Below are 24,045 nucleotides of genomic sequence, written 5' to 3' on the forward strand. Positions count from 1 at the left end.
TTTAATTGCAGAATCTTGGTACCACCATATAATGCTAATTTTGGAACAAAATTCATTTAAAGAGATCATGTCAAATCAAAATAAATTATGTGACAACCTTCTGTGTTCACATCTGAAAAATAATTGGAAATCCCGGAACAATCAACTGCAGATTTTCATACGGGCCAAGAAAATGTATAAATTCAGGTTCGCAAAAATTTGCCTTCCCTGTTTTTACTGAACTTTGGTACAAGCATGATTGGAATGGCTCCGCACCAACTGCTAACTATTTTTATGGCCAGGTAATTTGTATTTAAAATTTCAAAACGTCTTAATAACATGAGATTTATTTTTGAATCAAGCGCCCTTCTCAGTGGTTCAAACGGGTCGATTTTAGATTCCGATTCTTTGATCGACGCCAACCAAAGTTCGATTGAAGATGACGACGGATTTGAATATGGTGGGTTTTTTTTTAATCAAGTGGAAAACATTTTTACACAGAATTTTTTTAGGATCCTCGAGGCAAATCAAGTGCGTCGCGCCGACGGGACCTATTACCGGAGGCCCTGCGCCCATTTGCCTGGTCAGGGCCGAGTGCCTCGCACAGGGTGGACAGCCGGGCGCGGCCTGCGGCAGAGGTTTCGCTAGAGGAGTCTGTTGCAATTGTAAAACTTTGTCAACTTATTAGACTAATTTTTTCATACATACAAAATTCTCGCCAAACACTGAAAATTGAATGCCGTTCACAAATTTTTTTAGTTTTAAGAATTTTTTTATATTCAGATAAGATACAAAATTTGTTCAATTTCCTATTTTATTTAAATCCAAAATCGGTCCAAAATACTTTGAATTTTTAAGTTTTGAAACTAAAAAAGCTACTCATCCCAGGAAATACAACCGATTTCCGAATTGAAAATAGAATATAAATTTTAAAAGTTCATCTTAATGAAATTTAAAAAAGTTGAAGAACAAATTTCGATTTTCTTTTGTATTTATAAATAAATTATAACTTTCAGTCCAAAACGTGATTCAGTGCGGAGACAGGACAGCATCCACCAATTCGATTTTCCGCAACCCCAATTTCCCTGACCCGACCACAGACGCCATCAATTGCGCCGTCGACGTCGTCCCAAGACAAGACGTGTGTGGAATCAGGTGAATTAATAATTTATTTGCTTTTTTAATTCATATTAATTAATTTGATCGAAAGAATCGAGTTTTTGGACGCACTGCTGGCGCCTTCGCGAAGCGGAGTTTGTTTCCAAGATTTGTTCACCGTCGTCGGAGGTGGAACTGTGGACGCGACGGGTTTCAACACCAACATGTGCGGCCTTCTTAAGGGTTACTCGAGTAAGTTTTATGAAAATTGAAAAATCTGCGATTTATTTTATAGACTTAAATATAATATTTATAAAAAAAATGTACTTTTCCTAGATTTATATATTATTTTTAATATTAAAAATCAAGCACATTTTATTTTTTACTTAAAACTTTAAACAATTAATAATATTTCTAAATTATTTAGAAATTAAATTTAAAAAAAATGTAATTTAATTTAATTGAATAATTAATTATTTTGGTATGTTGATGTTGAATTCAAAAAAAGATTACTTTCCGAAAAAATATATTATCTTTTTCTGCTTACATAGGCTTTACGTGGAACTTTAAGCGTGAAAATGCGCTTTTTTAAATTACTTAATTTTTATTTTAAATTAATTAAAGTGATTTTTTTACGCAGCTATGATTCCCGTGAACCAGACGAGCGATTTGATCCGACTGGTGATTATGTCCCAAAGCAAAGGTGTCATGTGGAATATCAACGTGACCCAAGTCAACTGCGCCGACCTGAATGTTCCAGGTATGAAAAATTATAAAAAATCTGTTTTTATAATTTTCTATAAAAATTTTCAGTCAATGACGAGTGTGGTGTGCGGAACAATCCCGTCCTACCTGCTAGGAGCTTGGACTTTTCGGATTTGAACGAGACCGCGCCTCTGGCGAAAATCGTGGATTTCGAGGGTAAAATTTTGGGCGGCGCCGACCTCGGAGGAATTCAATTTCCCTGGATGGTGGCCGTTTTATTGGACGGGAGCCACGTCTGCAGCGGGACTTTGGTTGCCCGGCAGTGGGTCGTGACGGCGGCCAGTTGCGTTAATTTCTAGTATTGTTTTTATTAATTATAATTAAATTTTTATTTAAAATTCGAATTCTCAGCGCCGAATCGACTGCTGCTGTGGGAAGAATTACGCTCTTGCTCGGAAGTTTCAATTTAGCCCTGGCGGAAACCAGGCGAGTGACGCGCACCGTGGAAAGAGTTTATATTCACAACGAGTTCCAAGGAAACAACTTCGACGTCGCTATTTTGAGGATGAACCAAACTGTCCCTTTTAGCGCGGCAATTCGACCGGTCTGTTTCCCAAGTCCCAGTGAGTATTTTCATTTCATGATTTAATTTTATTAGGGTTGCTTTTAAAGAATATAATTTAATGAGTTTTCCAATATAATCAAAATTTTAAAGGTTTTCTTTAAAGAACTGAACAAAAATGATAGAAAAATCTATTGATGTAACTTGAATTCTCCCTCCCCAAAATTAAACTTGGAATTGTTTCCTTCAGTTTCTCAATTATTTTCCTTTAACATTTTTATAAAAAAATTTAAAAAGCTCCAGTAACTTTTGCTATGTAAAGTATTGATTGTGTCTCGTTTCAGCCCGAAATTTTGCTGGGCTGACGGGAATTATAGCTGGATGGGGCACCAATGGTGGTCCCGCCAAGAGCAACTTCCTCCTCGGCGGCAACGTCCCAGTGAGGTCAAACGCGGCCTGCCAAACCGCCTGGAATGCTATGAATGTCGTAATCAGGGACAGCATGATTTGCGCTGGTGACGGAGCAGTTGCTCAGTGCAACGTAAGTCACATAAATAATTTAAAAAAAATTATTAATTAACTGAAAATTTCCAGGGTGATGTTGGAGGGCCGTTGATTGTTGCCGATGCCAACGGCTTGTTCTCCATGGTAGGGATTTCGTCGCTATTTGCACCGCCAGCCTGTGGAAATCCCGACTTTCCCGATGTCTACATGAGGACTAGTTCCTTCTTAAGCTGGATTAACCTTGTTTTGGGCCAAAAGTGAGAAGCTTTTGGAATTATAAATTTTTTATATTGCTTATTGGAATTTTTATACTTTTTTATAAAATCTTTTAGACAAAACGCCGGGATTTTTACTTCATTTTTAAAAATACCTTTGGTTTATTCAAGTTCCGATTGGATCGTATGAAAATTATCACATTTTGTTTCACATGGAGAGTATACGACTCACAGCGTTGGACAGATTATCAGCAATAAAAAATGGTTTTACCTCAGGATGAGTCTCGTCTGAAGGCCTGAACTTTCCTGTCCTCACCAGAACGCCTCTGATTCCACAATTTTGAGCACCACCGACATCAGAAATAAGGTCGTCTCCGACCATGATGGCCTAAGGAATCAACACATTTAATGTTATTGTTTAGTTCAATTTTATTTATACTACTTTTTCTGGATCGACTTGCATCATTTGAAGCGCCGTTCGGAAAAACGAAGGTTCGGGTTTGCCGACAATTCTCGCCTTAGTGCCTGTTGCAAATTCCAAGCAGGCAGCGTATGAGCCTACGTCGAGAACCAGTTCTCCGTCTTCCTTGAAGTATTTTCTAAAAATAATTTTTGTTTTCAGGGTTTGAATTTTGTAGGATTGTATTGTGTTTACCCTTTGCCTAAGGAATACAAAATGGGTTCGGACAGATTCATCAGAATCCTGAAGGCCTTGTTCAAATTGTCATAGGTGAAATGCTCGGCGCTGTCACCAATTACGACACAGTTTGGGTCCTCAAAGGATACGGTGCTGAAGTCTTCAACAACCTGCAGAATTATAAATTTTATGGTCATTTTCTATTTTTCTAAAATTTATTAATAAATTAAATAAGCAGTTTTGATCTAAATTTTAAGACTTGCCCTCGGATGAACAAGAAGGTGAGGTCGAAGACCTTTGTTCTGCAGCTCGTGGACCATTGCCGGACATGGAGAGATGACCTCGTCCTCTGACAGGCTGAAGCCCATGTTGGTCAGTTTGGACACCAGCGACCTTTTGGTTTCCTGCGTCTCGTTGGTGACAAAACGAATCTTCAGACCCTTTTCTCTGAGCCTGCCAATTTGCACAAAAAATTAGGATAAATTGCACTAAAAATCAGTAAAAATGTCTCACTTCTGCACAGCCTCGACGGACCCTTCAATGGGCGAATTGCCTTCTTTCAAAACGCCGGTGATGTCCAAAAGAACACCTTCGACTGCGGCCATCCTTTGTTTTCACGGATTTGGACAATCCAGAGTCAAAAATAGATCGAAATCAATCGTTTAAAACTTGATCTAAACTTAAAAATTAGGTTAAAATTGCGAGGATTTGTATTTTTGTAAACAGCCGACGATCATCCCCCACCCCTATCTGTTTGTTTTCATTCAAAAGACACGCCCCCTTCCTGTGCATGGTAATTTTTATGGGCATGAATTTTTACATTTTAAATTAATTTTTGTTGCCGTTTTGGAAGTTCTCAAATCAACGCTGTTACATGATTAAGGTATCAAAATATTTAAATAAAATTCTACATGAAAAATTAAAAAATCAAAAACTCATATTCGCTTAATTTTAAGCTGTACATAAAAAAATGCATATTCATGTATAAACCAATTAAGGTATTTTGCTCTTTCACGCACGCAAAACACCATCAGAGGCCGCTTGGACGAGCAGAACATGAGAGTACGTCATAATGCATAATCACGGTGAGTCGAAAAGTTTCGCTCATCGTGATGTAAAAAGCTACATGCGAGGTGGGAGCAGCGGCAGGTAAATTTTATTTTACCAGCGCAGGAAATTGGAAAGTAGTTCATTGAAGTTTGAACTTTGTGCCTCTGTTACAGATTATGGTATCGCGATCAGTTTGTGTTTATCTGAGTAACAAATTCCAAACCCTTCAGAAAACAAACAAAAACGCGATTCGCTCTAATCGAGTAGAGATTTTCCGTGAGGGTCAACATTGATAGCAAAGCCTGCAGTTACAATGCAGAAAAAGGTATGATTTTCATAAATTAGGCTGAATTTAATCTTTTCCTTTTTTTGTTCAAAGAAAATATTTAATTTTTTTTTAAATTTAATTTTTTTTTCTTGCAGTCCAGTCGGTCAGTATTTGCCACAACCAAAGAGAAGACCTTTGCCAAGGATGACACGCTGCCGCCCTTGCCAGTGCCTGATCTCAAAAAGACTATCGACAAGTACCTCGAGTCCGTCAAACCTCATGTTGATGGTGCTGCTTATAAAAAGACAGAACGCATAGCCAGAGATTTTGAAAATGGTGTCGCAAAAACCCTGCACCAAAAACTGTTGGAAAAAGCAAAAAAGGAGAAAAATTGGGTATTTTCCTGATTTTCGGCTTTTGAAATTAATTATTCATAATTATTATTTTTAAAGGTCAGCAAATATTGGGACACTTATGCCTACCTGACCCTCCGGGAACCTCTGATTCCCTATTACAGCATGGGAGGTGCGTGGGACAGAGGGGCTGTGCCCTGGCCCAAGGGTGCAACCATGCCTCAGGTATAAATAAAAAAATTATTCGCAATAAAATCAAATTTAAATAAATATTATGTAATTCCAGCAAGCTGCACTTTATACCTACTTTTTGATGGAGTTTTGGCAGCTTCTGAAGAACCAGCAGTACGTGCCTCACAGGTCTGTGGACGGCCGACCCTTCAGCATGGCCAACTTCCGCAACCTGTTCAACACTGGCCGCGCAGCAGGAGAACACGTCGACGCCATTCGCAGCCACTTTACAACTGACGATTCCTGTCCGTCCCATCTTGTTGTGATGTGCAGGGGCCGCTTCTTTGTTTTCGACGTCATGAGCGGACACTCGGGCCTCCTCACGCCACCTGAACTTGAGGTGCAGTTCGAGCGCATCCTTGAAGCTTGCATCAGTGACGGCGACGGCGTCGCCACTTTGACTTGCGACAACAGGCCCCAGTGGGCCAAGGTGACATTTTTATAGAAAATTTTTAAACATTCTTATTTTTTTAAAAATTTTCAGAATAAAAACTGGTTGATGCAAATCAGTTCCAATAACCGAAAGATACTTGACCTTATCGAGTCGGCCATTACCATCATCGCCATGGAAACTGATGAGGGCATTTTTGACCAAGAGGCAGGACTGAGATATTCCTTGGGAGGAGGCAACCTGGCCAATCACTGGGTTGACAAAAGCATGGCCATCACAACATTCCCCTGTGGATCTGTTACATCCCTTTGCGATGTAAAAATATTTTATTTCTGAGATTTTTTATTATATAATTATTTTAATTCCGTTCAGCATGCTGCGTATGATGGAATGGTCAGCATCTCCAGTTTCATCTACGTGCAGCACGCAATAGAAGAGATGAACGGTCAGTGGATCGGAGACCGAAAAGTTCTCCAAAACATGAAAGCGCCTGTGGAAATTACCTTTGACGTTGATTCCATAATCAAGAGTGAGATTGCTCGCGTGAGCCGGGAAGCCGAAGCCGTCGTAAAACTTGATTAATTAATTTGAATTCGAGCAAAATTAAAACAAAATTCTTTTAGAAAAATCCAGTCTGCGTCACAAGGAAAGCGTTTGACGGGTACGGCAAGCGGTTCATGCAGACCCAGAAACTGCACCCCGACGCCTGGATTCAATTGGCTATCCAGCTTGCATTCTACAAAATTCACAATAAGTAAATTAAAATTTCATTCTCATAAAATTCTCTAAAAGTTTTTTTTTTAGATTTGCTCCGATGTACGAAACTGCCACGACAAGACAGTACTTTGAAGGCAGAACTGAAACTGTTCGATCTTGCAGTCTGGAGGCTGTTGCGTGGATCAGTGAAATGGCAAAGCAAAATCCAAATGTATATATAATTAAAAATAAATTCAGAAACTAAAATTTTTATATATATTTTACAGCTCCAGAATTGCAAGGCCTTATTCATTAGTGCTGTCAACAAACACAATGCCATGATGAAAGAAGCTCGAAATGGCTTTGGCTGTGACAGACACTTGTTTGGCCTGCAGTGTTTAGCATTTGAGAATGACATTCCAACCCCTGAAATTTTCACAGATCCATCGTGGAAACTGAGGTAAAGTTAAAAATTATTTCCGCGGATTATTTCTTATTTTAATGTTTTTCAGCGGGGGAAGTGGTAATTTTTACCTGTCCACAAGTCTGCTAGGCTACCAGCCAAATGGTGGTACCGTGGCACCAATGTGCCTTGATGGCTACGGTTGTTTTTACAACATCTTGAACGACCAAGTCTTCATTTCCATTAGCGCTTGGAAAGCCAGCACAGAAACAAGTTCCGAGAAGCTGTTTTTCCAATTCGAAGCGGCTTTGGATCAGATCCAGAAAGTTTTGCTCAGCGGTGCTGCAAAAATGTGATTGATTTGTTGCACGGAATTTCTTATTTTTTATAGTTGCAGTTAAGTTGTTGCCTAGTTTTATTTTTTAAATCTAACAAATAATATTAATCAATGAAGTGCTATTAAAAAAAATTGAATGTGATTTTTTCTTTAAGTTTGGAAAGTGCTTTTACATGTTAACTGGAGCCAGAAAAATTCCCTCTTTTAAAATATTCTACTACTGCTGCTGCAATTTTAGAAAATTTCAAATTTATCTATCCTGAGCCTAACGTAAATTGCAATGTAATAAATTTCCTAAAATTTTAAAAATTTACAGCAAATTTGCGCTACCAGCTTCACTTTTCAGTCACAGACAAACTACACTAATAATTACTGCCACAGTTGTAAAAATTTTAATAAATATTGTTCGTTTCTTAATAAAAGAATCCAGTTTTAAATTGTGTTTTTTATATATGTCCGTAAACCTAAGTTTTATCCGATTTAAATTGTTGAAGTTTAAATCCTGATTGGTAATTTCAATTAGTTGATTAGCAAAGCACAAGAAAGAAAAATATCGTTTATAACGTTCATTTTATTAGGATTTTTATATTTTCACACAGCTGATAAGATAGCCCATCATAATTAACATTTTATTATACATTTATTTTCAATGTGTACCTCATTTTATTTCAATGCAAAAGTATGTGTGTGTGCAACAGTACAAAACGTTAAAATCCGCCGTTATCCTTCTACCAGCTATAGTCAGAAACAGAAAATAAATATAGTTCCAACATCAAGAATTTATTCCCGTTTGTTCTTATTCCTATTGTCCTGCTCCTTCTTGGTGAGGATGACCAGGAGGCGGCGGAAAATGCCCACCAGGTCAATGAACAGGTCGACGGAGTGCGCAATGAAGTCATCGTCACCCATCAGTCTCTTCTCGACAATCAGTTGGGTGTCGAAGAGGACGAAGCCGCACATGGCGAGCAGTCCAAGGTAGATGTTGACATTATAGACGGCAGCGAAGGAACCAGTGAAGAGCGAGACCACGGTCAGAAGCAGCATGACGTTCATCAGACTGAGAAGAGGAGCTCCGAGGAAGAGCCACTTTCCGCGATTGGACAGGAGGGCGCACATCGAGAAGGAGATGAAGACGACGGAGGTGCTCAGGAGTGCTGTGACCACAATGCTAGGATCAATCTGGATCACCACGTCCAACAGAGGTACAAGGTTCGTTCCTACAAAGCAGTAAGAAAACATTAGTTAAAATCGAAATTAGACAAAAACGAAATAATTTTATGAAATTAAGATTGATTAGAAATAAGAAAATATGGACTTTGGTCATATCTTTCAAACCTGAATTTAAGATTTAAATAATTCTTTGTGGTAAAAAATTGATAAATTTTACAAATTAAAGAATTTTTCAGACATTGTTTAATAAATTATGTAATATTTTTTTTTCTAAATTTTTACCAATGCAATAAGCAAGACCAGCCAGCATGCCCATCCTCAAGGGCTGATTTTGTTTGCTGTTTCTCGTGGCCATCAGTCCAATTAGCAGACCCACTCCACCAATCTGAGTCAAAAATCCGGGCTGGATGAGTCCCACATTGGGGTAGGCGAGGCCCAGCCAGGCTGCCAGTCCGCTCACCAGGGTCGAGAGTGTCAGGCAGGCGTAGACATTCTTCAGGTGCGACCTGACCGGCGGCTCCCTGCGAAAGCAATTACATATTCAAATCAGATTACATAGATTACAGACTATGACGTGTGACTCTTGTCAGAGCAATGAAGGTCGCATCGTCATGATCGCAATTTTTGAGAATTTCGCTTACAGTTTGGACTGGAAAGTGTTGACGAATTTCCGGGCGAACTGCGCGTCCATGGTTGAAGTTCGCTAGATTCGTTCAACTGATGTTAATTTGCAAATTATCTTGACCTGACGTGAAAGAGAAACCTGTGTTTTGCTGGTTATATCAAGAGATTATACGAGAAACGACAAGAATCGAAGTGTTTTCGTTTTGACTAAAATGACGACTTTTGATGTTAAGATAAAAGAAGATTCAACATTATCCGTATAAAAAAGCGCGAAATTTTAATTTTACTCGGTAATCGAATAACAATATGGCGGCTGTGCGCATTCTTTTAAGTTTACAATCATCCCGTCCAATCGAATCAGCGTTGCGCGCCATCTAGCCGGTACGTCTGCAACTAATCGCAGCTATCTAGCAAATTCCACGCCAAGAAGTCCAAAAGAGTGCGCCAACAGGCAGACAGACCAGGTCACGTGACCGACGCTCCACTGATTTAGCACCATTTGAGGAGTCGCCCTGCCGATTGAGTGCCGAAATTCGCAACCAATTATGTCCGCAGCCGAGAACTCTGTGGCCGACGTGGCCCCTGAACAGGTAGGCGACCGAATTAGTGAAAGTGCATCGGCTCTCATGAGCTAAGTTCGTCTCGAGAGCGTTCGAAAGGAACAACAGCTAGGGGGAGGGTCGACCCATCGATTTTCTCATTGCATTTCGAATTTCGCCTCGTAAAAATTGCTCTCAAGTGAATTCTCGTGTGTCAAAATGATCTTCGCGTTCCATTTAACCCTTCTGCAGTTTCGGTTTATCGGGGAAACTGTTATTTAGCCGTAAAAAATGAAATTCTTTGGATCAAAAATGTCGCGTATCATATGGCTCTATTTACAAAACAAAAGTCCGCCAACACGACCGACGCAATTTTTTAATTTTTCATTATCTGGAGTGCTCTTGATGGGTTAAATTGCATCTGCTTTAATTTTATGAACTTGTTTTGGCTCAAAATTAACGCGTTTGGCCGTATTTAAGCGGGATTTAAACGATTTTTAAACCGGCTTTTTGACCGCCCGTGGCGCCATCTGATGGCACAATCGAAACTAACACCTGTTTTGCATATTTTAGAACTCCCCTGCGAAGGAGTCACCTCAGGGACGCAAACGGGCAGCCAAGGAAATCGAGGTTTGTTATTGTTATTTTCTAAAAAATTAATCCATTGGGTTTTAAATGTAATTAATTTAATTTTTAAATCCCAACGATTTAATTTTTTTCCCAAACCATGTTTCTATTTTGATTTTTAAAAATTGCAGACTCCTTCCGCTGAAAGACGCGTGACAAGGTCGTCGGCTCGTGGTGGATCAACACCCGCTCCTCCACCACCAAAGAAGGCTGCAACCCCTGCTTCTAGCAAGGGTAAGTACACGAAAGCAATTCCTCCGTTTAAAGTAAATTTTTTTTACGAATTTTTATTTTCTAGGTGGAAGTCGGCGTGGAAGGCCGCCCAAAAATGCATCGCCAGCCGTTGACAAGTCGCCTGCCGAGAACGGCCGTGACGAGAGCGAGGACGACACCAAGAAGGAGGATGAAAACGGCAAGGAGCACGATGAGGTCGTCGACAGCAAACCCAAGCCTGAGGAGAAGAAGGAGAAAGAGCCCTCAGCTGAAGCTGCGACACCCATAAAGGAGGCTGACCCGCAGCCAGAAAAGACGGCAGAAGAAAAGCCAGCCGAGGAGAAACCCAAGACGGAAGAGCCCGAGGCCAAGGAGCCTGAACCAGTCAAAGCAGTAAGATGGTTACATAATAGAATCTTGCCGAAACTTATTTATTCCTTCTCTCAGGCTGAAGCTCCTGCTGCCGAAGCTGCTCCTGCTGCTGAGCCAGTGGTTGAGGAGAAAAAGGTTGAGCCTGAAGAGACCCAAGTACAGACTGCCACAAATGAAACAGCCAAGGCTGATTAAAGCCTGAAGGCCAACCACGTAATAAACTAAGTTTTTTATTAGTGGATAATTTTTAAAGAAGTGCAACTTTTCTAGCCATATGACTAACATGAAAAAATATTAAAATCCTATGCCAATAAAATAAAGTAAAGTTGAGAGAAATTGATGCGGTGCCGCCCGACCGAGAATGTGAATTAGTATTTTTTCTTTCTATATATTGTGTTGTGTTTGCCACATAAGCTGATTTTATAAATGATTTGACATTCTGTTTGCCCGTTCTTGCGTTGGGCGGTCTATCAATCCTAAAATATGGAAAAGAATTGTAAAAAATTTTCTTGCAAGGCCTGCTTGCAGTGCATTAATTTATCTAAACACTCCCAAATAGCAGCAGGCCGTACTTAGCTTTAGGTAGATCAAAGAAATCCGAATGGTTCGCGTTTATTTTCCGAATTTTATTTTCTTAGTCAACTTTGCAAGGCTATAAATAATGTAGAGCTCTAAACCTTCCCTGTATGGATAAGAGAACTTGTCCACTTGACAACTTAAAAGAAATTTCGAGGTCACCATAAGTTCAAAAAGCTATGGTATATCTTCATTTTAAAGCTGAAATCATTTCTATTCCTCTTTATGTACAATTAATTGTAATTCTGCAATAGTACACGTTATGGGCCTCCATGCATGATGTATCTGACAGATAAAAAAAAAAAAAAAAAAAAAATGAAGAAAAGGTTGTGCTGCTAATTTTGCGAAAAATTACTCTTGCATGATGTGTGTACAGCTGGGTACATTTTTTTGATTTGCATCCCTGAGTGTTTGTGTTTACTGAGCGAGTGATTATTTTCTCTCTTTTCACTTAAACAAAAAAGATTTTTATTTTGGAGTACTTCGACGTACATTAATGATTATGTTTAGAGCCTGCTGGTTGATGATTTCACTCAAATTTGTACACTTGATTACTATGCAATCAATAAAATACATGTTTGGAAATTAACATATGCTCCGAGGTAACTCACTTTTGATTTGCGTTTGACCGCCTCATCACTTTTTCTCCATTTTCAGCTGCATGTCTTCGATCGGACACTTTCCCCGTAGTAACGACTGTGCAATTAATTTCAGATTCTCAGCAACCGTGCCCGATTTGTGCCAAACAAACATTCTTGGCGTTTTCTATCAACCAACCTCATTCGACACGCAAGAAAAATCATTTGTCTGTGCGCGGCAGTCTGAATTTGCGGTTATCATTCCAAAGCTCGTTTTTGGTTTTATCCTGGATTTTTACACTTAAAATTAGCATATGGAGTGTTCCTCGACACCAAGAAAGAAATGCAAACAACTAACCACCTGCCGAGGAGGCCCGCGACTTCACCTTGTACAAAATTTTAAAAATCGTCAAAGCGGCATCCTGAAAAATTTTTTACCATTGTAGTTGTGTGTATGTATGTTCAAATTTCAAATTCATGGTGAATGACATTTTACATCTTACATAAGATGAATTGTGGCGTTTGTAGGGCCAATTCCTTTTTAATTGAAATTGCAGAGTATTCGCTCATTATTTTGAATAATGCGCAAATCCCTCGAAGTGTTTTTTGGCATTCTCTTTAGAGAAAATTTTTTAATAGTGGCCCAAATTGTGTAATTTATTGTCACATAGCAAAGTGTAAAGTGAAAGAATATATTGCACGTAAAGAATAACCACTGAATATTATCTAACTTAATTATTTAAGGCAAAAAGGAAGTGCGTGAATGGATGACATTACGATAATTGCTGCTCGCAGGGAATCATAAAACATCAAAATCATCAAAATGTTTCCTTGGATTTGCTTGAGGGATGAGTGTGTAATTTGTTTGTCCTCCTACCCTCTCAAGATTAATTCATTGTAATTCCTGGTTCTCCTAAAATAAATTCAGCCTTTGGTTCAACAAGATCAAAGTCTTTGTGTAATTAAAAAAAAAATTGCAAAATCACGATTTTATTAATAAGGAATAATTTTAGTTAGCTGGGAGTGACGTAAATAGAATAAATCTCCAAATTTCACTTATTTGAATCTATTATAAATTCAAAAATGATAAAACAAAGCTTTATAAAACATTTTCCCGCGCTTTCATATCGATTTCTAAATTCAAATAAACCCCACTCCAGCGCAAAAACCCCTTTTGGTTCCCTTGCTGTGATGACGTCACACACATCATCTGGTTGGCCAAAGCAAACTTTCTACAATCGTCGTTCACAGTTCACACCACACGCAAAAGCAATCAGCTTATATTTTATTTTATCGCTTCAGAATGGGCGTGTAAGATCTTCTGACTGAATCACAGGAAAACTTCTTGGTTGGTCCGGCGGACTTCCTTGTAAGAATCTTCCTCATTTAATTGGAAAATTAATTATTTTGTCCTCTTCCAGCGCTGCAGCATATAAATGGTCGGACACATGACGGGACCCCACGGATCTGTGAGAAAAATGTCGATGCTAGACAACAACCAGCCACAGCCCAAAATCCAAAATATCCCCTCAAGACTGTTGAATGACGCTGAAAATGAACAAGTTTTCAAGCTCCTCGGTCACAAATGCCAGGTTTTTGAAGACAAAATTCTTACGGGATTATTTATTTGTTTACCTTTTTTGTCACCCAGACCATGGCAACGGCGGTTGTTCAGTTATTCAGCAGCGAACCTCCTCACCATTCAAGCTGGGTGCAGAGAGACTGTGGGGTGCTATGTCTAGTCAAGGACAACATCAGGCGCTCGTACTTCTTCCGGGTTTATTGTCTGACGAGGAGGATATTAATTTGGGAGCAGGAAGTCTACAACCACATCGACTACAAGTCTCCGAAGCCTTACCTTCACACCTTCGAAGCTGAGGTTTGATCGAATAATTTTAGGAAAAGCAGTTTTAATTACTAAAATATTTTAGGATGGAATTACTGCTTTCAATTTTGCTGATGAAGATGAGGCCTACCGACTTCGAACGGCTTTGCTGCAGAAGATGGAGACGAAAAGGCAGAGGAAAATTGGTCAGTCGAAATTCCGAATTGCGGACAATTTTATTTCATTATGTGATATTTTATAGAAAGGAGAAATCGCATGTCCATGCTGGGGCCTCCTCCAGACAGACCATCGCCTGCCAGTCAAAATGGTCCTCCACCTCTGATGGCATCCAAAGCCGCCTTGTCGCAACATCGCATGAACACTTCAGTGGTCAGCAAAAATCGGAAGGATAAAGACCGAAAGCTGACCAAGGCAGACATTGGGCTGCCTCAAGACTTCCGCCATGTGACGCACATTGGCTGGGATCCAAACAAGGGCTTTGACATGGACAACGTGGCTGACCCCCAGCTCAAGCAATTCTTCGACAAGGCAGGCGTCAAAGAGTGCCAACTTCGAGATCCCCAGACTAGGGAATTCATTTACGATTTCATCTCTCAGCACGGAGGAATCCAGGTTTGTATTATTTATACAAGATTTCATAATTTTTTAAATCAAGAAAACAGTTGATCTAAATTTTAATTGTTAATTTTTCTTCTAGGCTGTGAAAGAGGAAGTTGTCGAGGTGGCCCAAGGACCTCCACCCCCAGTTCCGGTGCGCACAGCCCTCTCACAACCTGTGGAACTAAAAAGGGGTGCGCCTCCTCCGCCTCCGGATAGAATTCGGGCCACTCCACCGCCTCCGTCGCAACAAGTCGCTGCACCGCCGCCCCCTCCTTCTCGAAACGTCATTGGAGGTGTTGGAGGCGGCAGCAGAATCGCGCCTCCTGCGCCAGGGCCGCCTCCTGTTTCACGGGGAGGAGGCGGAGGTCCTCCTCCACCACCGCCCCCACCGCCACCGGTGGCTATGGAGTCGATAGGCACCCATTCAACTCCCTCCACCCCGAGTATGCCTTCACCAGCACCACCTCCAATGGCAGGAGGAGGTGGCGGCGACGCCGACCCCAGAACAGCCCTGATGGAGGCAATCAGGGGTGGAAGACAACTGAAGGTCAGAAGCTTTAATTAAATGATAAGATTTAATAAATTATTAACAAATTCTTTCTTCTTTTGCCAAAAATTGCGATCCATTTTTAAATTTCTTAATTATTCTTCTTAAAAAAATTCCTTTTTTTTAGTGAAATTCAATTCTGTTGAATTTTAAATTATTATTTTAAAATTAATATATTTTTCGGATTGCAGAAAGTTGAACCTACTTCGAACCCTGCGCCGGTTGTTGTTGACGCTCGATGCGACCTGTTGGACGAAATCAGGAGGGGCAAGGAGCTGCGCAAGGTCACGCCCGGAGCTTCCTCGGCGGTCAAGCAAGACATGAAATCGGAGAACACATTGGCCGGCGCCCTGGCGAGAGCGTTGGCCGACCGCGCCAAGGTGATCCAGTCGGACAGTGACGAAGATGACGACGACGAGGAGGATGACGACGAATGGGACGAATGACCCACGCCAATCTTCCAGCCAAACGCTAGAAAGTGGACTTCCTGATAAATTCTGAGCACAAGCATACATACCAAATATATTCATCCGAAAAAAGTTGCAGAGCAGGACTTCAAGCTCAATGCAAGTGTCCACAACAATGGTATTTTTGAATGCATTAAATTAATGCTAATAAGCTTTTTAATTTGGATGTTTACAATTTGAAAATAATGCCAATTTTGGCAATTTTAATACATCAAATTAACCTTATCGGCAAATTTCTCAATTTTTATTTTATTCAAGCTGTGAAAACTTATTTCTTCATCAGTTGGAGTCGATTTGTGAACTGACTGAAAAATAATGTAACAAGGAGAAAGTTTTAGTGAATTGTGTAGTCCCTACTCATATTTTTCCTCTTGTTGATATCCCAACAACTCTAATAATTACATTAACAAATTATATCAAATGTAAACCAGTGATGCACCTTGCAAATATCCATAATAAAAACAAATTAACTTTTATATTGTGCAGAAATCCTGAAATGAAAATGTATTATTAGCAATTTTGTGAGTGTATTTAAAATGAATCATTGAAACCTATATTAAAGTTGCAATAAATATATACTAGTTGTTTATTATTGACAAATTGTTTATTTTTTCCAGTGAGCCTATTTATTTCTAATTTTTTTTGCACCACCATAATTCCAAGATCAAAAGACTAAATCTACCGCAATGAGCCTCTTATTGTATACTAAAAAAATTTTGATTCCCACCGATTTTTTTTATCGAGAGTGGATCTTTATTATATAAAACGTTTAAGTGCCCTTTTATTATATAAATCTCATCATTTAATTTGTTTATTTGTCCATCCACGCATGTAAGAGAAACGTGACCGAGGCAGTAAGAAGACCGGTTTGAGCCGTTTTTTTTGAAATTTTTTTTATTAATTTTGCGGTTTCGCTGCAAGCTTATTTTCACCAATATAACTTGATTATATATAATATTATATAATTATGCTCTAATAAAATGTTCAAACAAGTGATCTTCGCCTGAAAACAGAGACAGCCCCGCAGGTGACCGGTATATATACGCAATTTTATTTATTTATATCTTGTAATAATCTTTTTATTTCGTGAATTATCAAGTCATGAGAGATAAATTCCTAGAGCCGATGGGAAGCAGTAAAAAATAAAATCACAGGGAAAAATTTAATAAATAAAAAAATAATCGGCCCTGAAGCGTATTAATCGGACCTAATGAAAAAAAATTATCTCTTTGCCACGGTGACCAGTAGATGGCGGCGGAAAAAGCGCCAGTGCTGGAGGAGTGTGCGTGGAAGCGAGCAAATTTTTCAATGCACTTGCTCGGCAAGACAATAACAGCCGAGTGTGGTTTGTTGTTGTCCTTGCTTGTTTCTCTAATTCCTTCGTCATCGCGGATCGGCTGGAATCATGGACGAGTCCGGCATTGACCTGGGCTTCGACCTCAACGCCCTCGACACGGAGTCCTTTTGGGACTTGGAGAGTCGACTGGACGAGGGCATTTTTTACGAGCTCAAGTCGAAAACTGTGCCGGACGAAAGGTGAGTTTCGCTGAAAAGGACCAGTGGGGGGAACCGCTGGACCGCTTATATAACAATTAGCGCGCCCCGCGAATTCCGCCCAATTGCTACATTTCGCTGTACGCGACTTTGCATAATTGAACACGCCTCCTGACAAAAACGACTTGTCATAAAAAAAGTCATTTTTTTAGCGTAATTATTTTTTCGCTTTACGCCATCATTCATTTTTTTTGTTCCATTTTAAAAAAAAAATAATAATAATTGTAATTCTTCGTAAAACAAAATTTTTGGCATTAATTGAAATTTTATAATCTGCTTGGCAACAAAAGAATGACTCACATCAGAGTAAAAAAGCACACAGGAAAACTTTGTTCATAAAGGAAAAAATAAAACGTCATTGCGGAGAATACATTTTATAAGTATATATGCGGTTCATGTACATTATCATTTATCAGCCAGAGAACGACATCCTCGCACATAATGGCTTCTGGTTGATGATTCATACAAACAAGTGACGTCCGTGTTACTGCAGCGAGAGGCCCATGTTTTTATTACAATACAATGAACACAAGCCGAGCACGCTTTTTACACACAAAACTTATCTCATTGTTGAATATATAAAAAGTGAAAGTTTATTCTTACGATTTTGATCAGATTTTTCCTGGACAAGGATTGAAACAATTTAAGTTTTAAGTTATTTTTACTAGAATTAGGAATTAAAACTCAGTCAAAATTTAACACTAATTATTTTTGGTGACTTAAATTTAATATGTTTTAAGACTAACAAAAAATTTACTTTTGTTTTCATTTACGAATTAAATTATTGCTCAATTTTGCTTAAATTATATTTTAAAAACTCAAATCTCTGCAGTTAATCTAGTTTCTTTTTATCAAGAAAGTTATTGTTTCCCTTAATCAATCAACAATTAATTATCTACAATTATGCGTGCAAAGCAACAGATAAAAATCCCCAGTTGATTGCATTTCTATTCTCAAACATTCGTAATGTCCAAAATTACAGATGATATAAGCTACCGATTTTTTTTTTAACTAAAATTAAGATGTTTAAATAATAATTAATATTATTTAAATTTTAATCACTTGATTTATCTCTTTTCCTCCATTTTTTTACTTTTTCTTGACCATTTTTTTTCCAACCCAAACCAAAATTGAATTAATTCAAAGAAAAACTGAAAATCTTTATTTTCCTTTCAAAATTATTGTAATTTTTTATTATTTAAAAACACCGAAGCTCAATATGCATTTAATCCACATAAAAGATATTTATAGAATCCCTAAGTGCCAATTAAAAAAAATAAACGTACTTGCGACCTGTAGTTTGAATTTTTTCGCGATTAATTTTACTTACCTACATTATAAAAAAATGTTTCTGGCCTCAGAGTCAATCAAGTTGAGTGCCCGTTTTGACGCAAAAGTAATTAGAAACTCTGGCGCATATATTTGTGCTTCAATTATGATAATCAGAGCCTTCTCGATTTTTGACAGTAATAATTATCAAAGCCGCGTCTCTCGAGCAATGTTTGTGAATTTTTTCTAACCGTTTCGCGACTGTCTACAATTTAATATTTTTTTTTGCGGCTCGACTCGTAAAAGGGCTGTGGTGAAAAAAAATAGAAAGAGAACGCACGTACCCAAAAAAAGAGGTTTTAATCTCCGGTATTAATTATACAGCAGGCAATCTCACGCACTTATGAATAAGGATAAGTTTTTGGTGGACGAATTCATTTGAATTGTAAAATGAAGTTCATTTAAAACACTAAGCAAGCAACTTTTAATTGCAACTTGTGCGGAAATCTCGGCTGTGCGCGAACCTCTCGAATTATGAATAATCAATAGGCGGCGTTGATTTATAAGCAGCCCCCAAGCGACAGCCATTTATTTGCATTTTGGGCTGATTCCGTCGATTAAAACCCTAGAAAGTTTGGCAGTTTAATTCCAAATAATTCTATAGACGCTTTGATACCCATGGTTGTGTTTCAAAGGGACAAACTTGTTATCCTCTTAATTGGAGACCAGTTAAATACCTTTTCTTTTTCAAGGAAAAAAATCTCGTCTTCTGAATGTTTATAAAAGTTGGTTGTATCCATTTTGTTTGATTCATATTAACTTTTGCAAACAAATTCCCCACCATCTGAAATTGTCCTAAATTAAATTTAATCTTTATCATTTGTCATTTTTCAGATTTTTTAGCTTAAAATTAGCTGAATTTTCTTTTTTAAAATCTTATAAAGCTGTTAAACTTATGGTTAGACCAGATTCCCATATTTATTAATCAATAAATATATAAATAATCAGTGAATAATTATGTTCCAAATCGAACCAAAAACATAACCTGGTTGAAAGTAAGTTTTATTTATCTCGTCTCCTATAAGATGACTAGGACTTTGACAAAGTTAGCACTTGGCTTTTGGATTTTTTATAGCCATCAAATTGATCCAGGATCTGACTTTGATCAAGGTCAGATTTAACTTCTGGATCACCATAATCAGGTCCTATTATATTCTGTAAAAACCAGCCAATAATAAGGTATGTTCCAAAATTTTCTCATAGGTTCACCAATTTCACTATTAATCATAGTTAATATATTCAATAAAAATTGTTCTATATGAAATAGGCATTAAAAAAATGGGTGATTTTTTTCAGAAGCTGAAATTGGTGATTTTTGCTTCACAATTAAGATTTGTATGCTGTTTTTAAGAAAAAATGTTTTAAATAAACCCTTTTTTTCTAAAAATATGAATTTTTTTTTATTTAAATAGATGACAAAACGTGAAAAGCGAATAAAAATCTCGTAATTGTGAAAAAAATATATTGATATTTACTCGTAACTCGTATAACTGAAATAGAGGCGATTTACCTCAATTTTAACTAATTAAAGGCAATATTTGGCCTTTATTTTATGCATTTTATATCCTCCGAGGCCAAAGCCTGAGCATCAGCTCTATTATGTTGGCCAAAAGTAAAGATGTCTTCCATCCAAACCTGATCCAAACCATAAGTTCCCATGGCTCTTGACAGCAGCAGTGTACCTTTGGGGTGCGCAGCCTTTGCTCTGTGGCAATTATTGTTAAAATTGTGATCCCACCTCTGATTTCTTTCAATGTAGAAGTGAAAAAAAAACTAATTTTTAACTGTTTTAAGTTCACCTTAATAGTTCCAGAAATAGGGGTAACTTGTATAAAAAACGAGCGGTTGTTTTTATGATTTTAATCCTCATCAGGGATGTAATTCAAGAATGAATAAAAAATAATAAACTTGGCAATTTGGCTGGAAGCAGTTAAAATTCCAGCTGAAAAGTAGCAGATCTGGCACCCGCTGGTCTCCGGAACATTAATTTTTTTCATAAATTGCAATCAAGTGTGTCAGACATACTTTGTAGTACAGGAAATTATAGTTGATTAAATGAATTTGCATATTGCTTTTACGCCCACCTAATTATTATTATTTGCACAGAGACTCCCTGCGGTACATTTTTTCTTCATAAATTGCAATTATTAGGAGTTGATTTGTTTACAATTTTATCAATTTGCTAAAAAGAAAAAAAAATGATAGGCAAACAAGAAAAACAATAAATTCAAACAAATTTATCTCACAGCGGAACAAAATTGTGAGTTGCTTCAATTGCTCGACACACTGCGATTGTTGCTCGATTAATGTGTACAAGCTGGACCACTTTGGCACGACATGCGATATATTAATTTTTGGTCATCTTTAAGCAAAGTGTAAAACGAGTCTCGGCTATAAATTACAAGCTCGTTGCCGAGTTATCGCGCAAGTTGAAAACTACTCTTGCCTGGAGGTGCGAAATGTGGCAAAATATCAGCAGGGCTTCTCGATCGTCCGTTTAATTAAAGGGTAGCCGTGACTTTTTTGTTGCACGTAATAACACACCGACGGAATAATTTATTTCTAATTGCCGGTATTATATAGAATTAATATATGCGGACGGATGAGTGACTTTTGCATTCTCTACGGAGAGTTGCAGCGGATTTAAAATTAATTACATCCAAGCAAGGCTAAACTGCGGAGTGATGCATTCGGACACGTCGCGCCATTCGTCATTTTGCTGCTGATTTATTTTCGCCAGTCAGCGAATGAGCGAAAGGCACTTGCAATAAAAATACCACACTTGCTAATAATGCTCGTCACGCACGCGAGTTTTGATCCTTTGTTATCTTGAATTGCTCGATGGGGACGCGTTGGAAATTTTATTTTGGCTATTTTGCGTGACTTATTTCACTACGGTTGACGAATTCCTAAAATTGATGGACGAATCGCGAGGTGAATTCGTAACGTGGTCTCACGTCAGGTGTGCGAAGAATTGCAAACCAGCAAAATCAATGCAGTTGACCAGTTCCGGTTCGTGTATTTTTTTGTTTGTTCTAAATTAAATTTGATAAAATACAATAAACTCAATGGATACGTTGTTATTTTTGCTGTTTATTTGCAACAATGAATATAAAAAAAAATTCTTGTGCGGAAAACATTGAATTGAGGGAAAAGAAAAAAAGGCAAAAATTTTGCTTATACTTCTGAATTAAAAAGGGGGCTTTTTAAATCAGATTTTAAAGTTTAAATTCAAAACTTTTTCAAGGTTTTTGAAATAGTTTGATATAGATTCTTTTTCTTTATAATAAACAAACTAAATCAATTAGGGAAATGACTGAGATATAATTCTTAGATTAGACCTTTGAATCTTTGTTAGCTTTGGCTTATTTATATAATTATTGATTATGCTGACTCATCGCATTGCCAGCCGCTAATGAAAACAATAATATTTAAACGTTTTGTGTTGAAAAATTACGTAATTTTATCACTTTTTGACATTCAAATAATCAGTTTACGACGTCAAATTTTTTCAGGTCAAAATTGCTTCAATCTTCCGCGTTGAAACTTATTAATTAGAGATAAAGGAAAGTTTACTTTTTAAATAAACATAAAACTGTTCTCTTGATTCTGCGATTTTTCTAAATAACAACTTTCATAAAAAAATTTGAAATCTGCTTTCCTTTTAAATTTGAATTTAAAGAACGGAATAACCATTCTGAAATTTGAACTCTGATTTCTCTATCCACAAAAAATTTGTCCTGTATTTTGACTCAAATTAATTATAAAATTTGCGGTAAATCGTTTCAAATTTTCTTATATGACAAAAATTTTGATAATATTTTCTTTGAAATGAAATTATATGAAATTTTATTAAATCCCACTAATTATAGTCATTACCGAATAGTTAACTTTTTCAAATGATATTTCAAAATTTGTAAAATTGAATAAATTGAGACAACAAACAAGGTTTGTTGGTAAAAAACACTTTTTTTTTTTAAATCCCTTTTCACGCTTTTATTTAAAAATTAATTTTTATTACCACAAAAATGGCAGGAATTACTGCAATTTCCTTTTCCAAATCACAAAACTAAACATTTCGAGCCCTACTCTTTGCAATAGTTTCTGCGGTGCGAGGGTAGATGTTGCTTTGGCGAAAGAAAGTGAAATGATTCCGTGCGCCATCTCTTCGTCGGCGCTCCGGAAATAGCTGCCGAAGCGCGCGGCGCCGTTGCGTCAGTAGTCTCGTCGAGTGCGCCTCAATGGCAGGCCAACAGTCGGGCCGCGGGACTTCGGGCGGCCTCCGGCCGCCCCCTCAGCCCTTTGCGTCGCGCTCGTGCGGCGGCGACGCCTCCGAGGCCAAGGTCGCGGTGGCCGTGCGCAGCGCCAGCTTCGGAGGACAGGTCAGGGGCCACTCGTGGCGTAGCCGGGACAGACTGCTGCGGTTTTCTCGCATATTTATACACTTTGGTTTCCGCAATCCCTAGTGTCAGATGATTTTTATCGCGTTTTAACTCGCTTTGCCATTACAATTATTACGAAATCAGTGTCAAATGTTTCCACAGTGCAGGAATTTTTATAATAGATTTAAATAATTTATGCAGTACATTTTTATTATTTTATTGCAATGTGGAATATTTTTTTTTTTCATAAAAAAAGGGAGGAGTTTTGTACATTTGTGCCTAAAGATTCAGACATTTTTAAGATGTAAATTGACGCAATTATCTCAAAGTGGAAGCCATCTTTCGACTTTAGGTTTTATGGCTGCCCCTGGGATTTTAAGATGATACATCTAATTTTTGGTCTAAATTAGTTTCCTAAAGAGTCGTTTCTTTACGCATGGGTCTGTCACAATCGCAATTTTGGAGATTTGTTTATCTGACTGTAAGATTCCAGTCCCTTTTAGAGTAAATTTTTTAATCAAATCTGAAATCAGAACCAATCACACAATCCAACGCTCTTAATCCTCCAGCATAATTCAAGTAATTAAAAAGGTTTTAAAATTTGTGGCAATACTATTGTTTTGGTTTTACTTGAATTTTTTTTTTTAAATTAACTGAAAAAAATTTATAGTTGGCAGGGAAACATTGAATTTTTATACAAAAAAAAAAAAACAACTATATTTTGCTAAAATTTAATGAAATATTTGGGGGAAAGAACAACAATAATGAAGAGCTCGCAGGACTGAAAAATTTGAGCCCAAATTTTGTTAATTCAAGAATTCTTTAAAAAAAAACTACAAAATCATCTAATGAATCGTACCAATTCAATTATTTTTAATTATTTTTTACAAAAAATAAAATTGAAATCTTTATTTTTTTTTGTTCCTGCATTCAAATCTCAATATATTAAGCATTAAATTATTATTATGTATTAGGGACAAACAACCATAAGTTTCTTTCCACCTAGCAATTTAGTAGTCGGTGTGAGCCACTGAAATGCTCATAAAATTTTATGGAGCAATTTGCGCGCTAGTTTTTCAACGGGAGTAAATCACACAATGGTAATTCCGTATTAAATATATCCCTAGACCGGAGGCACCTCCAAAATTCGCCAGAGATTTATTATATATGCAATTTCGATCGGAAGATTAAC

At 37.7% G+C, this 24,045-nt stretch overlaps 7 protein-coding genes across 13 annotated transcripts in view; 5 read left to right on the forward strand and 2 right to left on the reverse strand.

Annotated features, from left to right (window-relative positions):
- The first annotated feature begins 155 nt into the window (after positions 1 to 155).
- Positions 156 to 3,180, forward strand: LOC132204495 (transmembrane protease serine 9-like). Its single transcript, XM_059633028.1, has 10 exons — positions 156 to 281; positions 342 to 439; positions 492 to 644; positions 996 to 1,134; positions 1,190 to 1,329; positions 1,718 to 1,837; positions 1,891 to 2,140; positions 2,194 to 2,405; positions 2,689 to 2,885; positions 2,939 to 3,180. The coding sequence occupies exons 1-10, from the start codon at positions 235 to 237 to the stop codon at positions 3,107 to 3,109; spliced, it is 1,527 nt and encodes a 508-aa protein (XP_059489011.1). The 5' UTR covers positions 156 to 234; the 3' UTR covers positions 3,110 to 3,180.
- A 14-nt stretch (positions 3,181 to 3,194) lies between these two features.
- On the reverse strand, positions 3,195 to 4,696 carry LOC132204497 (phospholysine phosphohistidine inorganic pyrophosphate phosphatase-like). The gene is made up of 5 exons (XM_059633029.1): positions 4,214 to 4,696; positions 3,964 to 4,153; positions 3,719 to 3,870; positions 3,506 to 3,662; positions 3,195 to 3,451 (listed from the first exon to the last, which is right to left on the reverse strand). Exons 1-5 carry the CDS (start codon positions 4,303 to 4,305, stop codon positions 3,272 to 3,274), a joined length of 771 nt encoding a protein of 256 aa, XP_059489012.1. The 5' UTR covers positions 4,306 to 4,696; the 3' UTR covers positions 3,195 to 3,271.
- LOC132204494 (peroxisomal carnitine O-octanoyltransferase) lies at positions 4,453 to 7,866 on the forward strand. Of its 4 annotated transcripts, none has more exons than XM_059633026.1 (12): positions 4,453 to 4,583; positions 4,735 to 4,849; positions 4,899 to 5,075; positions 5,174 to 5,413; positions 5,471 to 5,596; positions 5,658 to 6,032; positions 6,087 to 6,308; positions 6,366 to 6,560; positions 6,617 to 6,747; positions 6,798 to 6,921; positions 6,977 to 7,149; positions 7,202 to 7,866. In XM_059633026.1, the coding sequence occupies exons 3-12, from the start codon at positions 5,064 to 5,066 to the stop codon at positions 7,446 to 7,448; spliced, it is 1,845 nt and encodes a 614-aa protein (XP_059489009.1). In that variant the 5' UTR covers positions 4,453 to 4,583; positions 4,735 to 4,849; positions 4,899 to 5,063; the 3' UTR covers positions 7,449 to 7,866. The 4 variants fall into 4 exon arrangements, with proteins under 4 accessions (XP_059489009.1, XP_059489007.1, XP_059489010.1 ...); XM_059633024.1 differs by having other exon boundaries at positions 4,924 to 5,075; XM_059633027.1 differs by having other exon boundaries at positions 4,499 to 4,583; positions 4,699 to 4,849.
- Positions 7,867 to 7,982: 116 nt separating this feature from the next.
- Positions 7,983 to 9,454, reverse strand: LOC132204278 (bax inhibitor 1). 2 transcript variants are annotated; one of them, XM_059632680.1, is made up of 4 exons: positions 9,363 to 9,453; positions 9,241 to 9,302; positions 8,882 to 9,120; positions 7,983 to 8,646 (listed from the first exon to the last, which is right to left on the reverse strand). In XM_059632680.1, the coding sequence occupies exons 2-4, from the start codon at positions 9,288 to 9,290 to the stop codon at positions 8,210 to 8,212; spliced, it is 726 nt and encodes a 241-aa protein (XP_059488663.1). In that variant the 5' UTR covers positions 9,291 to 9,302; positions 9,363 to 9,453; the 3' UTR covers positions 7,983 to 8,209. The 2 variants fall into 2 exon arrangements, with proteins under 2 accessions (XP_059488663.1, XP_059488661.1); XM_059632678.1 differs by having other exon boundaries at positions 9,241 to 9,454.
- Positions 9,455 to 9,653: 199 nt separating this feature from the next.
- On the forward strand, positions 9,654 to 13,078 carry LOC132204370 (cytochrome c1-like). 2 transcript variants are annotated; one of them, XM_059632849.1, is made up of 6 exons: positions 9,654 to 9,813; positions 10,336 to 10,392; positions 10,521 to 10,623; positions 10,688 to 10,995; positions 11,050 to 11,187; positions 12,265 to 13,078. In XM_059632849.1, exons 1-5 carry the CDS (start codon positions 9,769 to 9,771, stop codon positions 11,167 to 11,169), a joined length of 633 nt encoding a protein of 210 aa, XP_059488832.1. In that variant the 5' UTR covers positions 9,654 to 9,768; the 3' UTR covers positions 11,170 to 11,187; positions 12,265 to 13,078. The 2 variants fall into 2 exon arrangements, with proteins under 2 accessions (XP_059488832.1, XP_059488831.1); XM_059632848.1 differs by lacking the exon at positions 12,265 to 13,078 and having other exon boundaries at positions 11,050 to 11,882.
- A 255-nt stretch (positions 13,079 to 13,333) lies between these two features.
- Positions 13,334 to 16,182, forward strand: LOC132204369 (actin nucleation-promoting factor WASL-like). The gene is made up of 7 exons (XM_059632845.1): positions 13,334 to 13,497; positions 13,550 to 13,720; positions 13,780 to 14,007; positions 14,060 to 14,159; positions 14,216 to 14,586; positions 14,672 to 15,121; positions 15,313 to 16,182. Exons 2-7 carry the CDS (start codon positions 13,565 to 13,567, stop codon positions 15,565 to 15,567), a joined length of 1,560 nt encoding a protein of 519 aa, XP_059488828.1. The 5' UTR covers positions 13,334 to 13,497; positions 13,550 to 13,564; the 3' UTR covers positions 15,568 to 16,182.
- A 710-nt stretch (positions 16,183 to 16,892) lies between these two features.
- Positions 16,893 to 24,045, forward strand: part of LOC132204443 (microphthalmia-associated transcription factor) — a 48,956-nt gene continuing 41,803 nt past the window's right edge. The window contains exon 1 of one of the 2 annotated variants that reach the window (XM_059632945.1): positions 16,893 to 17,124. In XM_059632945.1, coding sequence (XP_059488928.1) covers positions 16,994 to 17,124 — 131 coding nt within the window. In that variant the 5' untranslated portion in view covers positions 16,893 to 16,993. Of the gene's footprint in view, positions 17,125 to 22,698; positions 22,854 to 24,045 lie in introns of those variants that run through there. The other variant, XM_059632944.1, reaches the window with a different exon arrangement.

This window comes from Neocloeon triangulifer, unplaced genomic scaffold, assembly GCF_031216515.1.
Source record: "Neocloeon triangulifer isolate White Clay Creek 2 clone unplaced genomic scaffold, ASM3121651v1 ptg000022l, whole genome shotgun sequence".
Lineage (NCBI taxonomy): Eukaryota > Metazoa > Arthropoda > Insecta > Ephemeroptera > Baetidae > Neocloeon > Neocloeon triangulifer.